The 15,388-nt window shown below is 35.4% G+C and overlaps 2 protein-coding genes across 2 annotated transcripts; both read left to right on the forward strand.

Annotated features, from left to right (window-relative positions):
• Window positions 1-9,945: 9,945 nt before the first annotated feature.
• On the forward strand, window positions 9,946-10,581 carry LOC139840843 (uncharacterized). The gene has a single exon (XM_071831086.1). It carries the CDS (start codon window positions 9,946-9,948, stop codon window positions 10,579-10,581), a length of 636 nt encoding a protein of 211 aa, XP_071687187.1.
• A 1,055-nt stretch (window positions 10,582-11,636) lies between these two features.
• Window positions 11,637-13,459, forward strand: LOC139839965 (ureide permease 1-like). Its single transcript, XM_071830180.1, has 7 exons — window positions 11,637-11,873; window positions 11,971-12,109; window positions 12,235-12,409; window positions 12,505-12,536; window positions 12,631-12,728; window positions 12,827-13,201; window positions 13,304-13,459. The coding sequence occupies exons 1-7, from the start codon at window positions 11,637-11,639 to the stop codon at window positions 13,457-13,459; spliced, it is 1,212 nt and encodes a 403-aa protein (XP_071686281.1).
• Window positions 13,460-15,388: the final 1,929 nt, after the last annotated feature.

Consider the following 15,388-nt stretch of genomic DNA (forward strand, 5'->3'; position numbering starts at 1 on the left):
AGCCCCTTTTACTAAGAAGTTTAAGTTATTTATTTATTGATTTTTATGTTAATAAATCATTTTAACAATAATTGATTAACTTCTTTGACAGGTATTATCCATTTTTAAACAAAAAAATATAAACATGAAGCAGTTTGAAGTTACAAATTTAATCCTTAACTGAGAAGAAAACGTGTACAGCTCAATCACATTATATATCTATAACATGGAGTTCACAATCCGACGAGCGTTATTCGATCAACAAATTCACAATTCCGATCACAATTCCAATCAGAAGTTTCACATGAACTACATAAGGCCAATTTTTTTCAACAAAATGATAAAAAGTTTTATATCAAGTATTTTACCATAAATTACTTGCATATATTGCTTGCTATTTCGTCACACAAATTTGACATTTATTACGTACTTTGAACATCCCATTGTGATTTGGCCTCGTCTTCCCCACCTTCTATTTGTTCATCTCCTTCATTCTCTTCATCATTCGCGTCGCATTCCATGAAAAGCTCATTATTAATATCCTTCTTTCTAATATAATTATGTATCGCAAAACAAGCAATTACCATGTTTCTTTGAACCGAGAATGAATAAGGAGCCATCTCTTCTAGGATTGAAAATCTTTCTTTGAACCAGAAGTGGGATTAAATTAAAAGTTCATTTAGTACTCTAGAATCATGAACTATGCCTTCACGTCTAGCCCAAACACATGTAAATACCATATTAAAGTCACATATCCCTAAGACATTTTGATAACATCGACCACCACCTCGCCCTCTATAAGAGGTTTGTTGATTAGCAGGAACAATCGCATGTACATGAGTCCCATCTAATGCACCTATTGCTCCCTTGATCAAAGAAAGAAAGAACATATAGCAAGTTAGCATACACTCAACAAGTCTAATTATATAACAAATAACAAACAGCGTACAACAAACAACCAACAAATGTATTACATATGATATTATATCTAGTTGAAGTAAACAAATGAAGGACACTATTACAATAGATGCATTCAAGTTTAAAAAAAACAACAACAACAACAGCAGCCACATATGTTGGTGTATAGACATACCGAAAATACTTCACTCAAATATCTATGTCGAGTCGATCTGCGTTCAGTCAAACATCAAGTGATGACTGCCCTATCGCTTCCCTCGCAAACTGGATCATTTCTTGTAAAACTTCTTGAGAACATATACGAATAGTTCGTAACAAGTGTTGAAATCCATATTTAACTGCGTCAATTATCTTGGGTGCCCATATCTCACCTATAATATCTATGGTAATCAATCAGCACAATTCATAATGCTGCACTTACTCTATCAATCAACATAACTTATATGAACAAAACACAAATCGACTTTAGCAAGTTATTAAAGTTGCACTATATTTATATTTCACAAACTGATGCTAACTAACTCATCAAAAAACAGATACCAAACTCAAATGAAAAGGAGGCAAACTAAAAAGAAATTATATGCTACAGACCTTAGAAGCACTTTGTAAAGCCGAAAAATCACCTCCTCAATCCTTTCGTGCAAAAATACATACCTATTCTGATTTTTGTAGAGCTAACAATTTCCCTAATTCAATTTTCCTAAATTACAGAAAATCAATCACGAATATGTGCAAAGGAGGAGGTGTTGGAGGTTTTATTAAATTCTTTCGTGTAGGGTAAAATAATCGATAGCCGGATAAATCACTGAATCGTGGTATCACTTTCCGAAAGTAATTATTCGACCCTCATAGCCTGGGTTACACGAATATCACTTTGGGATAAGACAGAGATTAAATTCTTGTTTTGGCAGAAACAAGAATTCCTTTTGCAGAAGAATATTTTGGTGTTCGTAACTTGTGTCTCTTTCTCATGCATATTGGTTAATATATTTATATACACCCTTAATCATGAAAGAGTTTTTTATTAAAATCAATTGGCCGATTGATTAATAAAAGTATCTTCTATAATATTCAAAAGTGGTTACAGGAAGAATATATTTCTATAAACAAATATTATCACTTCCATCATTAAAGTAAAAGTTGTTACTTTTACAATAAACAAATATTATATTTTACAACTATCAAAGCATTAGTGATCACTTTATAATAAACAAGTATTATTCCTTCAACCACTAAAGCAAAAGTGGGTGCAAGAATAATTCTTCCGTAATCACTCAAAATTGTGTTAAGTGTTTTCTTACTGCTGTCTCTTAAGAACCAGCACTGCAAAAGGACCAGCAGCGCAAAAATCAGCAAACAGGACCAGCAGCGCAAAAGTCAGCATACAGGACCAGCAGCGCAGAGGAACCAGCAAACAGGACCAGCTGCGCAGAACAACCAGCACAGGGACCAGCTGCGCAGAACAACCAGCACAGGGACCAGCTGCGCAGAACAACTAGCACAGGGACCAGCTGCGTAAAACAACCAGCACGGGGACCAGCTGCGCAGAACAACCAGCACAGGGACCAGCAATGCAGAACAACCAGCACAAGGACCAGCAATGCAGAACAACCAGTACAAGGACCAGCAATGCAGAACAACCAGCACAAAACACTTAGCCAAATTTCAGCTTACTAAGAAAACTTAGTACTGAAAACACTTAGTCAAATTTTAGGTAGACCAAGTCATGATAGTAAATAATGGAAAACCACTTTTGGGTTCGGGTAATCTATCACTTAATGGGTGTACACTCCGTACCTCCAAACCCATTTACAAGTGTAGATTAAAACCCAAAATTACACTAAATTTACAACAATCCTCCCCAATTTAGTGCAATTCGTTTCATGAGAATTAAACAAATTAAAACAAAACTCATGCATAAATGAAAATATCTTGAAGATTGAATTTTCACCTTAGTACATTACACATTCCAAATATTCGAGAATCGGGGTGTTCTAAGAATTGAACCCTTCAACCCATTTGAATAACTGAAAATAACATACACATAAGTTTTCAAATACTCTAAAGCTATCCTGACACTTTACAAGCCATGTGTCCATATCCATTCATGAATGTATCTAAAGCAAAAGTCCAAGCTTTGTTGAAGCGGCAAAACTTCACATTCACATAGGTAGTTCATTTCAGTCATGCACCTGCTATTGCACTTTTTCAAATAAACCACTAAGAAGCTAAACTTCATCCTCACCTTCAACAGGTCCGAGTACATACCTTACCTTGGGATGATACAGAATTTTGTACTCCAAATTTCTAAGTATAAGCTTTCCACATTGAATTCAACTTCTAATTTTCATCAGAAGGGAATTGGGTATCTTATAATTAGAAATTTATGTGGACTTTAAACCCATCCCCACAGCAGACTTGTTCACCAAGTCTCTTGCCAATCCCTTCGTCAAGTGATCAGCTAAATTCTGTTGTGACCTCACGAACACTATAGAAATCACCCCATTCATGATGAGTTCACGAATCATGCTATGTCTGACACCTAAGTGTCTAGACTTTCCATTGTACATCTGGCTATAAGCCTTTGCCAATGTCGCAGCACTATCACAATGGATAGACATGGGTGCTATAGGTTTAGGCCATAATGGTATCTCATGGATCAAGTTTCTAAGCCATTCTGCTTCTTTACCAGCAGCAGCTAAAGCAACAAACTCAGATTCCATCGTTGAGTTGGTAATACATGTCTGCTTCTTAGAAGCCCATGAAATAGCACCTCCCCCAAGCAAGAACACCCAACCACTCCTTGAAGAATGATCTTCAATATTGGTTATCCAACTCGCATCAGAATATCCTTCTATTACCGAAGGAAACCCATTATAAGATAAACTATAGTCCATAGTTTTCTTCAAGTACTTCAGTACCCGCCTAATTGCTTGCCAATGATGAGTACTAGGATTACTAGTATATCTACTCAGTTTTCCCACAGCAAAAGCAATATCCGGCCTTGTACAAGTCATGGCGTACATCAAACAGCCAATCACCTGAGAATACTCAAGTTGTGATACAGCTTCACCTTGATTAGGCATAAGCTTCTCACTTAGATCAACAGGGGTACTCACAGGATTACATTCAAAGCAATTGAACTTTTTCAACACCTTCTCAATATAATGAGATTGACAAATCGAAATTCCTTTGCTTTCACGTTTGATCCTAATGCCAAGGATAACGTCAGCCTCCCCCATATCTTTCATGGAGAATTTTGATGACAAAAATTCTTTTGTTAAATCAACCTGACTTTGGTCAGTCCCAAAGATTAACATGTCATCAACATATAGACAAATTATAACTCCTTTACCAGAATCATCAAATTTACTATATACACATTTATCTGCTTGGTTTAATTTAAAACCACTAGATAAAATTACTTCATCAAACTTTTGATGCCATTGCTTAGGTGCTTGTTTCAAACCATATAAGGATTTCACAAGTTTGCACACCTTGCCTTCATTTCCTGGCATGACAAAGCCCTGAGGTTGGTTCATATAAACCTCCTCATCCAATTCACCATTCAAGAATGCTGTCTTCACATCCATCTGGTGAATAACTAGATTGTGAATCGTAGCCAAAGCAATCAGCAGTCTAATGGTAGTGATACGTGCCACGGGAGCATAAGTATCAAAATAGTCAATGCCAGACTTTTGTCTAAAGCCTTGAATGACTAACCTTGCCTTGAACTTTTCAATAGTTCCATCCACCTTCATCTTCTTTTTGAAAATCCATTTGCAACCCAATGGTTTGCAACCAGGAGGTAGATCAGCTAACACCCAAGTGTTATTGCCCATGATAGAATCTATCTCATCATTAATTGCCTCTTTCCAGAATGCAACATCCTGAGACCTCATTGCTTCATCATATGTTTTAGGATCATCATCAACATTGAAACAATACGAATATTGGGTAGAAACATCATCCCTAGAACCTTCAACTAAGTATAGTTGAAAATCTGGTCCAAATGATTTAGGTTTCCTTTTTCTTTTGCTTTTTCGAAGCTCAAGTGACTGATCAACAGCCTTTTCAGAGACTTCATCATTACAATACTTATTGATTCCATTGTTACTTGGAATCATATCCTTTGGTCTAGGTATAGATGAAAATCAATTTTCATCAAAGATTGCATCCCTTGAATCAATCACAGAATTGATTGAGACAAACTCATTAGGCTCTATTACATAGAACCTATATGCCTTGGAATGTTCAACATATCCAACAAATATGCAATCTATACCTCTTTCACCTAAACTTTTCTTCTTGGGATCAGGTAGTCTTACAACCGCCCTACAGCCCCATACTCGAAGATAATTCAAGTTAGGTTTCCTTTTATTCCAAAGTTCATAAGGTGTAATCTTATTTCTTTTGTTAGGAACTCTATTAAGCAAATAACAAGCTGTTAACATAGCTTCCCCCCAAAATCCTTCACTTAAACCCGAATAGGATAACATGGAATTAACCATTTCCTTAAGGACCCTATTCTTCCTTTCAGATATACCATTTTGTTGTGGAGTATAAGGAGCTGTGGTCTCATGGATAATACCAACGGATTGGAAATACGATTGGTCAATGTATTCACCTCCCCTATCTGTTCTAAGTCTTTTAATCAAAGCCTTTTGTTGTAATTCTACTTCAGTTTTAAATATTTTAAATTTATCTAATGCTTCATCCTTAGTATGTAACAAATAAACATAGCAAAATCTAGAAGCATCATCAATAAAAGTCACAAAATATTTCTTGTTCCCTAAAGTAGGAGTAGCATGCAAATCACATAAATCACTATGTACTAATTCCAAAATTTCAGTATCACGATGTACATTTTGAAATGGTTTCTTAGTGATCTTTGTTAACATACACGTTTTACACTTTTCATTGTTCATGTCAAAAACCGGTATTAATCCATCTTTAGACATATCTTGCATTCTTTTAAAGTGTATATGTCCTAGTCTAGCATGCCAAAGTGTAGAATTATTTATGCTAGAAGTAGATATAAAAGCAAAATTAACATTCAAGTGATTAATGTTAAGTCTAAACATTCTATTGCATAAATAACCAAAACCAACAAACATACCATGTTTTGACAAAATAAACTTATCAGATTCAATCACTTGTTTATAACCACAACAATTTAACACACTACTGGAAACCAAATTTTTTCTTATTTGTGGTACATGCAAAACATCAAACAAACAAATAGTTTTTCCAGAACTAAAACACAAATCCACACTTCCACGTCCATGAACAGAGGCTGTTGACTCATTTCCCATATGAAGAATTGATCCATCAGTCACGGACTCGTAAGTCTTGAACCAAAATCTATCCTTGCATACATGGGTGGTGGCTGCCGAGTCAACCCACCACGCGACATCATCATCCTGCACAAAATAAGCCTCAGATATATATGAAACATAATAATTCTCATTTGAATTATTAAATATATTCTGACCTTTCGAGTTGTGGTTGTTTAAACCATTTTTCGAACCGCTTGTGCTAGATCCTTTGGCATTATTATTACCAAAAATAAACTTGCAATCCTTTTTCATGTGTCCAGTTTTACCACACTTCCAACAAGTCAATTTAGACTTCTTGTTCGGATTAGCCTTGTTATAACCTTGATGTTTACGTTTGCCCTTTTTGTCATTATTACTAGTGAACTTTTTATGTTCCACCATATTGACAACAGACGTACCAGCAACTTCGTTGCTCTTTGGCTTGTCATTATCCTGCAACCTGAGGGATTCCTCAATACGCAGATGACTACCCAACTCAACAAGAGTTAACTCCTCCTTCTTATGTTTCAAAGAATGTTTAAATTCTTTTCAAGATGGAGGTAGTTTATCAATTATGCTTGAGACTTGAATAGACTCATCCATGTTCATCTTATGTTGTGTGAATTGACCAAGTATACGAATGAGCTCATTGTATTGTTCCAAGACCGGTCTAGAATCGACCATCTTGTAATTATTAAAATTACTCACAAGGAACTTTTTACTAGAAGCATCCTCAGACATATACTTGGTTTCTAAACAGTCCCATAGTTCTTTAGAAGATTCAACATTTAGGTAAATATCAAAAAGGGAATCAGCCATACCATTGAGGATTAAACCTCTAGCGATGTAGTCATCGTTCTCCCACTTGCACCTTTTTCGAATTTGTTCAATAGTGGCATCATCACCATGATCTTCAGGAATTGGTGTGCTGAGTACGTACACCACACTCATGCTGCTCAGAAAGAAGTGCATCTTCTTTTGCCATCTCCTAAAATCAATTCCCTCAAACTTATCAAGTTTGGAGAAATTCGCCATCATGTGTTTCATCGTAGCCGCCATCGATTATAACAAATAATTACTTTCGATTGTTGGAGGTTTTATTAAATTCTTTCGTGTAGGGTAAAATAATCGATAGCCGGATAAATCACTGAATCGTGGTATCACTTTCCGAAAGTAATTATTCGACCCTTATAGCCTGGGTTACACGAATATCACTTTGGGATAAGACAGAGATTAAATTCTTGTTTTGGCAGAAACAAGAATTCCTTTTGCAGAAGAATATTTTGGTGTTCGTAACTTGTGTCTCTTTCTCATGCATATTGGTTAATATATTTATATACACCCTTAATCATGAAAGAGTTTTTTATTAAAATCAATTGGCCGATTGATTAATAAAAGTATCTTCTATAATATTCAAAAGTGGTTACAGGAAGAATATTTCTATAAACAAATATTATCACTTCCATCATTAAAGTAAAAGTTGTTACTTTTATAATAAACAAATATTATATTTTACAACTATCAAAGCATTAGTGATCACTTTATAATAAACAAGTATTATTCCTTCAACCACTAAAGCAAAAGTGGGTGCAAGAATAATTCTTCCGTAATCACTCAAAATTGTGTTAAGTGTTTTCTTACTGCTGTCTCTTAAGAACCAGCACTGCAAAAGGACCAGCAGCGCAAAAATCAGCAAACAGGACCAGCAGCGCAAAAGTCAGCATACAGGACCAGCAGCGCAGAGGAACCAGCAAACAGGACCAGCTGCGCAGAACAACCAGCACAGGGACCAGCTGCGCAGAACAACCAGCACAGGGACCAGCTGCGCAGAACAACCAGCACAGGGACCAGCTGCGTAAAACAACCAGCACGGGGACCAGCTGCGCAGAACAACCAGCACAGGGACCAGCAATGCAGAACAACCAGCACAAGGACCAGCAATGCAGAACAACCAGTACAAGGACCAGCAATGCAGAACAACCAGCACAAAACACTTAGCCAAATTTCAGCTTACTAAGAAAACTTAGTACTGAAAACACTTAGTCAAATTTTAGGTAGACCAAGTCATGATAGTAAATAATGGAAAACCACTTTTGGGTTCGGGTAATCTATCACTTAATGGGTGTACACTCCGTACCTCCAAACCCATTTACAAGTGTAGATTAAAACCCAAAATTACACTAAATTTACAACAGGAGGTTGATATGATTCAATTAGGAATCCAAGTGATTCGAAAATGAATCCACAAATCAACAGATAAAGTGATTATAGAACAGTAAATGGAATTGAATTGCAAAGTTGATTTAACAATTTAGGGTTTTTACAGAATTTGGGGAAGTAAACGAATTACACAGAATTGACTATCTATAACTGATCGCCATTACATATATTTTTAAACTGCTGACTCAATTTGTAACTACTACAACTAAGTAACTAACAGAATCACTGCTCCTCTTCCACCTCTAATCCGTTAATTCTGGTAGCTGGAGTTCAAATTCAGTTTAGCCGCCAAACACGTACGAGTCACGTGATCTTCGTTTTATTTCTTTGTAATATTAGTCCATAATAAGGCTCATTAGGCCCGTAATAAGCCCATTAGAATGTAAATATGGCAACTTGTATGTAAAACTAGAAAAAATCCGACTGCGCGTTGCTGCGGTTGTATTCGACGCGCGATCCAATTTGGATATACGATGTCCGTTTCGCGTATAGTTAGTCGTGTTGTATATGTATATATATGTATGTAATATAGCCCGAAATATTTATTTTTTTTTAACGATGTCCGTTTCGCGTATAGTTAGTCGCGTTGTGTTCGTAAAATTATTTCGAGTTGAACGGTGGTCTCGGAAAAATTTAACTCGCACCGAGCGTGAATATAGGGCCCGTTATTTAGTGTTTTTTTAACGATGTCCGTTTTGCATATAGTTAGTCCCGTTGGGTTCGCGAGATTTTTTCGAGTTGAACGGTGGCCTCGGAAAAATTTAACTCGCACCGAGCGAGAAGATAGGGTCCGTTATAAATTCGGGTGGAGTAAGGTTTTTTTATTTTAATTAAATTATAAATTTACGTTTTTTACCCCTGAAAAAGTGTAAAGCTGAGGGGTTGTTGTGTAATTTGTGCGAAAGTTGGAGGACCATTTGTAGTGTGAACGCAAACTCAAAACGACAATGCGTTAAAACTGAAACGACAAAAAACCGGGGGAGGTTTAGTATATAGGATAGAGTTAAAACTGAAACGACAAAAAATCGGGGGAGGTTTAGTATATAAGATAGATTAATAATTAATAGGCTTATTTAACTAATCTGCCTTGGAGCTTACGTCGAGCGTAGCGGTTACTCCTATTCGTATTGTATTAGGTTTATAACTCCAGTACTACTATATATATATATATATATATACATACATCATCCGTATGTTGATCAATGAGAATTTAGCTTTTCTCCATTATAATTTTGTGATCTTATATTGTAATCTTGGACTTTTATCATTTGTACGTAACTGCAACAAGAACCCTTTAATTCTTGTTCAATTTTGAAAATTAACGTCACTTGTTGTTGTTCATCTTCAAAGAATCTTGTAGCCATTTGTACAGGTATATATATATATATATATATATATATATATATATATATATATATATATATATATATATATATATATATATATATATATATATATCATCATTCAATTATTTTATTTTATAGTTTATTCGGAGACAATATTTATAATGATGAATGTGGATTGTTTTCAATGGATTACAAATTCTGGCAAGTATGTTAATTTTTCTTCCCATCAGGTCTGGATTGATCTAAAAGCTGATAATGTTAAAGTGAATTGGGCTCATGTTATTTGGTTCAATTATTTGGATCCAAAGCAGGCATTTATCATATGGTTAGCCAAGCTCAACAGGCTAACCACTCATGATAGGTTGGAGAATTGGATCTCAGGTCAGAATTTTAAATGTGCTCTATGTGGACTGGTGAAGGATTCTGTTTGTCATTTGTTTTTCTCTTGTGAATATAGTAGTAAGGTTTGGAGAAAGATTAAAGAAAGAATTATTTTTAAAGGTATTCCTAATTCCCTGCCTGAGATTATGAATGAGTTGGCTAAATTCCCTGTTTCGAATCATATTTGGAGTATTATAAACAGATGGGTGGTAGCAGCTTGTGTTTACTTTATATGGCAGGAAAGAAACTTTAGGATGTTTAGAAATGAAGAAAGAAAAGAAGATGTCATATGTTCTGTTATTGTGAATTTTGTGCAGTGCAAATTGATGAGTATCAAAGTGAAGAAATCTTCTGCTGTGATGAAGGCTGCGAGTTTGTGGAACATGAGGTGGATTGATAATAAATTGGTGTTGAATTAGGGTTGTTGCTGTTTATGTTGTATGTCTGGTTTTGCTTTTGGATGTATTTCTCTTGTTTTCGGTTTTTTGGTGTTGTGTTGTTTGGCTTTGGGTAATGTCCAGGCCTTGTATGTTTCTTGAAAATTAATATATTTTGATCTTTGCCAAAAAAAAAAAAAAAAAAAAATATATATATAATGATGAATGTGACCACTATACATGATATGATAAGTTTTATGGCTTCCTGGGCTGATTTATTTGTATGCTGATTGTTTGTTTACAGAATTCAATCAAATTGTTGGCCCATGATTGGTTGATACTATTATGTCATCTTTCTTTCTTTGTTTATTTTTTAATTTTAAACTTTTTTTTGTGTGCATGTGTGGAATTTGTGATTGTTTGGTATCTATAAATTCAGTAATCTGTTTTATGGAATTAAGCTTAAGGATTTTGAATTCCACTGCTATGATGGGTTTGATTTTAATTTATTAATAATAAATTTGGTATTTAAATCTTTAATCTTTATTTCATTCACATGATAATTTATTATTATGGTATATTATATCTTTAGGTGATGACTGTCTTCAGTATTTTACTAGTTTGATTTTACTGTTTGATTTATTCATGTTAATTATCAAACCATCATTTTTCTAATGTGTGATTAAGTTTCTCAATTGTTTGGAAAATAGAGTTTTTACATTTGAATCTCACTCATTTTGTTCAAAGTTTCTGTTGGATTTGTTTGTTGAAAAGGTCAAATCTACCATAGAATATGCAATATTCAGTTTACATTCATTTAAGGTTCATAAAGATGCTAACTTTTTGCAAATTAATTCCAATTTTGATGAGTGATCTGAAGATAACTCATCACTTCCAAAAATTATCATAAAAGTTGAAGTTTCTGTTGCTATTTATGTACTCAACTTTAATGGGAAATTAGTGTTTTTTTAATAAAAAGGGTTCAATCTTTAGTCATGTATTTGACCAAAAGATAAGCTCACCTTCACAGATCATAACTTGTTTTAACTAATTTCAGTTGCTGATCACTTTTACAACAAAAGGATTTCGGTTTAAAGATGTATATAGTGGAAAGTAAAAGTGGAGCTATAGCATGTATGCTATTTGCACTGTTTTTTCTTGGAACGTGGCCCGCAATTTTAACGCAGTTAGAAAGACGTGGCAGGTTACCTCAACACAGTTATCTTGATTACACAATCACTAATCTTCTGGCTGCTGTGATAATCGCATTTACGTTTGGGCAATTAGGACCTACTAATGATGCTAAACCCAACTTTTTAGTACAGCTTTCTCAGGTATATATCATCATGTACCAAAGTTATTGAAATAGCTTAGTGAATCGTATATATATTGTTTAGCTGTAAATTTATGGTATGGTATGTTTAGTTTCAGAGTAATTGGCCAAGTATATTGTTCGCTATGGCGGGTGGTGTATTTTTAAGTCTTGGAAATTTGTCGACACAATATGCTTGGGCGTTTGTTGGTTTATCGGTAACTGAGGTGATTGCCTGCAGTATTACTGTCGTCATAGGTATCATCATCATCATCACCATCATCGTTATATATTATGTTAATGTTAATATATTGATTGATACAATTGTGACAGTTTCAAGTGTTAGTTGTTTGAAAACGAGCATGTTTTTGATGCGTTGATAGGTACAACGTTGAATTACTTTCTAGATGACAAGATAAACAGAGCCGAAGTACTTTTCCCAGGCGTTGCGTGTTTCTTGATTGCTGTTTGTCTTGGTTCATTGGTGCATGCGTCGAATGCCAAAGATAATAAAGTAAAACTTGATAAATTAGGAGATTCTAACATGGGCGAAAATGGGTAAAATCGTCTTTCTTTCTTTCTTTCAATACACATTCATTTCTTTTTATATGTTGGATTCAAATCATGACATGATTTCATATGTTTCATGACAGACCAACCAGTAATGGAACGAACTCGAATTCAAGTAAGAAAACTTGAACATATATAACTACTAATCACCTTTAGTTTTGGCTTCGAACTTTTGATTATTTTCATCTAACTTTTTTTTATAATCTCAGGAGAGGATTTGGAAAATGGATCTCTCATATTGGAGGAGAAAGCTAAAGCAGGGACTGCTAATTTTCTTATTGCGCTCGAAAACCGAAGATCAATTAAGGTCGCTCACTCAATGCATCATGCATTTAATTATCTTTAGGGTTCTGCTAACGTGTGCCTTCATTTCCTAAACATTATACATTTTGATTTGCATTTCAGGTGTTTGGGAGAAGCACTTTTATTGGTTTAATCGTATGTATATTTGCTGGAGTTTGTATCTCTCTATTCTCTCCGGCATTTAATCTTGCAACGAACGATCAATGGCATACATTAAACGATGGGGTTCCTCACTTGAGTGTCTACACATCGTTTTTCTACTTTTCTTCCTCCAGTTTTGTGATTGGTGTAATTTTGAATATTACATTTCTTTACCGCCCTGCGTTCAACTTGCCACCATCATCAATCAAATCGTATTTGAACGACTGGGATGGTCGAGGTTGGGCGTTTCTTGCCGGTTTTTTGTGCGGTCTTGGAAACGGTCTCCAGTTAATGGGAGGCCAAGCTGCTGGTTTTGCTGCTGCCGATGCAGTTGAGGTTAGTTACAAGTCTTTTATGATTACAAGAGGTGGCAAATTGGGCGGGTCAAGTAGCGGGTTATATAATTAGACATATAACTTGTTTGTGAACTAATTTCAGGCTCTTCCACTTGTGAGTACCTTTTGGGGAGTGATATTTTTTGGTGAATATCGTAAATCGTCCAAGAGAACGTATGTGTTACTTGTAAGCATGTTGTCGATGTTTATTGTGGCTGTTGGAGTTCTAATGGCGTCAGCTGGAGAACGAAAACATTGAAGACGTTATGATGCCAGGTGTACGTACGTGAACGAAGGTATGGAAGGGTTTACAGGCGCAGGTCTAAGAAACAAACGGGGCTGCAAGCTGTTAATGGACTGCAGTTTACAAGTGGGCTGGAATTTTGTGACGGGTTGATGCCTAGATGGGCTTTCGGTCCAGCAAACTGATCCAGGTTACATGTTGACTTGGAGAATACGCTAGCAGCTGGCAGTATTAGAATACGTAATTGTTTTTTTTTTTTTTTTTTTTTTTTTCAGTTTTCTAGTTATCGAATTTTTATTCCGTTAAGTAAAAGAAGCCGGGTGCTTTGTGATTATCGTGAGTTCTGTGCAATCATAATTCCAGTATCGTTACTCTGTTCTATTCAGTTTAGCATGCGATTTAGCCATCAGGTTCGCCATTATTAATCATAATGAGCCACATTTAAGTTGGAAGAATAGCTGGTCAATTGACCGTAGGTAGCAAGCAAGCAGTTTTAGATAAAGTTGAAGTCTCAGATAAATTATTTAATGTTTATCTGTTACTTTAATTTATTTTTCCTATATATTGTTTACGATAGATAGATTGAATAGGCAGTTCCTTTTATCTTACGATTGAGTTAATAAAAACAGTTCAATAGCCGATAGCTTTTGCTTATCTCGTGTGCACGTTTGTTTCCGGTTACAAGTATTGTTCCGTGGATTAAAGTTTGCATTACATTATTAAGTGTGTCATATGGTTTGCACGCTTAAAAAGAATGTATAAAGACGAAAAAGACATTTAGAATGCTTGAAAAATAGTGGTAAGGACATTCTTAGAGAAAAGATGTTCTGCGTTTTGCGTCAAAAAGAACATACACAGTAATAAATTACGTACAAGACGGGCCGGTCAACAATTTGGGTAAGACCTGAAGGCATCCCTAAAGAGAACACTTGAGCTGCACGCATGTCACGTCAGTGTAAAGCACAAACTCGTTTACGCACTTTTTGCATAAGTCAATCAATAATAGCGTGACACGTGTCTCCGGATATCACAGAGGATTCACGCATATAAATAGGTCACTCGGAACATCACTTTTTGGACACTTGCACTTATGGTAGAGAACACACTTTTCTCACAGTACTTTCTCACTCTAGAACTTGAAGTCTTAGCCGCAGAGCGCTAAACGGACCATCCTCCATTTTGGTTCCGAAAGTTTGATAAAGCCACACCACGGTTTCAGACTGTGAGCCGGGTGTTCAGGGATCTGTCCCGAGGGTAAACATCAATCGACAAATCATCTCATCACGCTTGGAGTTCTAGTCTAGTACTGATACCTATATGTCGCTAGACGGAAATACGTATCAACATATGGCGTCATCCGTTTCCAAGAACACCAGAAACGTGTTAATTAGAAGAAAATGGAAAAGAGATGATCCTTGTTGAAATGAATATGATTCACATATGGGGAACGGGGCAACACAAAAAGGCAGAAGTATTAGAAGAATAGAAACAACAATTAAACAATTAATAGCATTCTCTTCTACATTTAACACCAATCTGTCGGATGATCCAGTGGTTATAGAAGCACAAATAGTAAATTATAGTGTAGGTGACATTTATACAAATACGGGGGCAGGAGCGGATATCATATATGAACATTGTTTTGTTCAATTCACAGAGCGTGTAAGAGGAATGATAAATGAATCATTAATTAAATATTACTAAAAGGCATGAACCTTGTCACTATTCATAGTGGCAAGGATGTAATTAACCGCAAATTTGAAGGTACTTTGAAAATTCGACATTTTTCTATTTTTCATTGTTTGTTTTTTTCCAACCTTTTTCACCCGATTTTTTTGCCTTTCCTTTTCATTCATTTACTTTTTAAACGTTTAGTTAACCGACCCGTTAACCGTTTTTTTTAATGTTTCGTTAACCGACCAAAACCGTATTTTCATTACCTTT

This window comes from Rutidosis leptorrhynchoides, chromosome 4, assembly GCF_046630445.1.
Source record: "Rutidosis leptorrhynchoides isolate AG116_Rl617_1_P2 chromosome 4, CSIRO_AGI_Rlap_v1, whole genome shotgun sequence".
Taxonomy (NCBI): Eukaryota; Viridiplantae; Streptophyta; class Magnoliopsida; order Asterales; family Asteraceae; genus Rutidosis; species Rutidosis leptorrhynchoides.

Coding starts and splice junctions, on each gene's coding strand:
- LOC139840843 (XM_071831086.1), top strand. CDS start 9,946: ATGAATGTGGATTGTTTTCAATGGATTACAAATTCTGGCAAGTATGTT.
- LOC139839965 (XM_071830180.1), top strand. CDS start 11,637: ATGTATATAGTGGAAAGTAAAAGTGGAGCTATAGCATGTATGCTATTT. Junction 12,537..12,630: donor TGGAACGAACTCGAATTCAA/GTAAGAAAACTT, acceptor TTATAATCTCAG/GAGAGGATTTGGAAAATGGA. Junction 13,202..13,303: donor CTGCTGCCGATGCAGTTGAG/GTTAGTTACAAG, acceptor AACTAATTTCAG/GCTCTTCCACTTGTGAGTAC.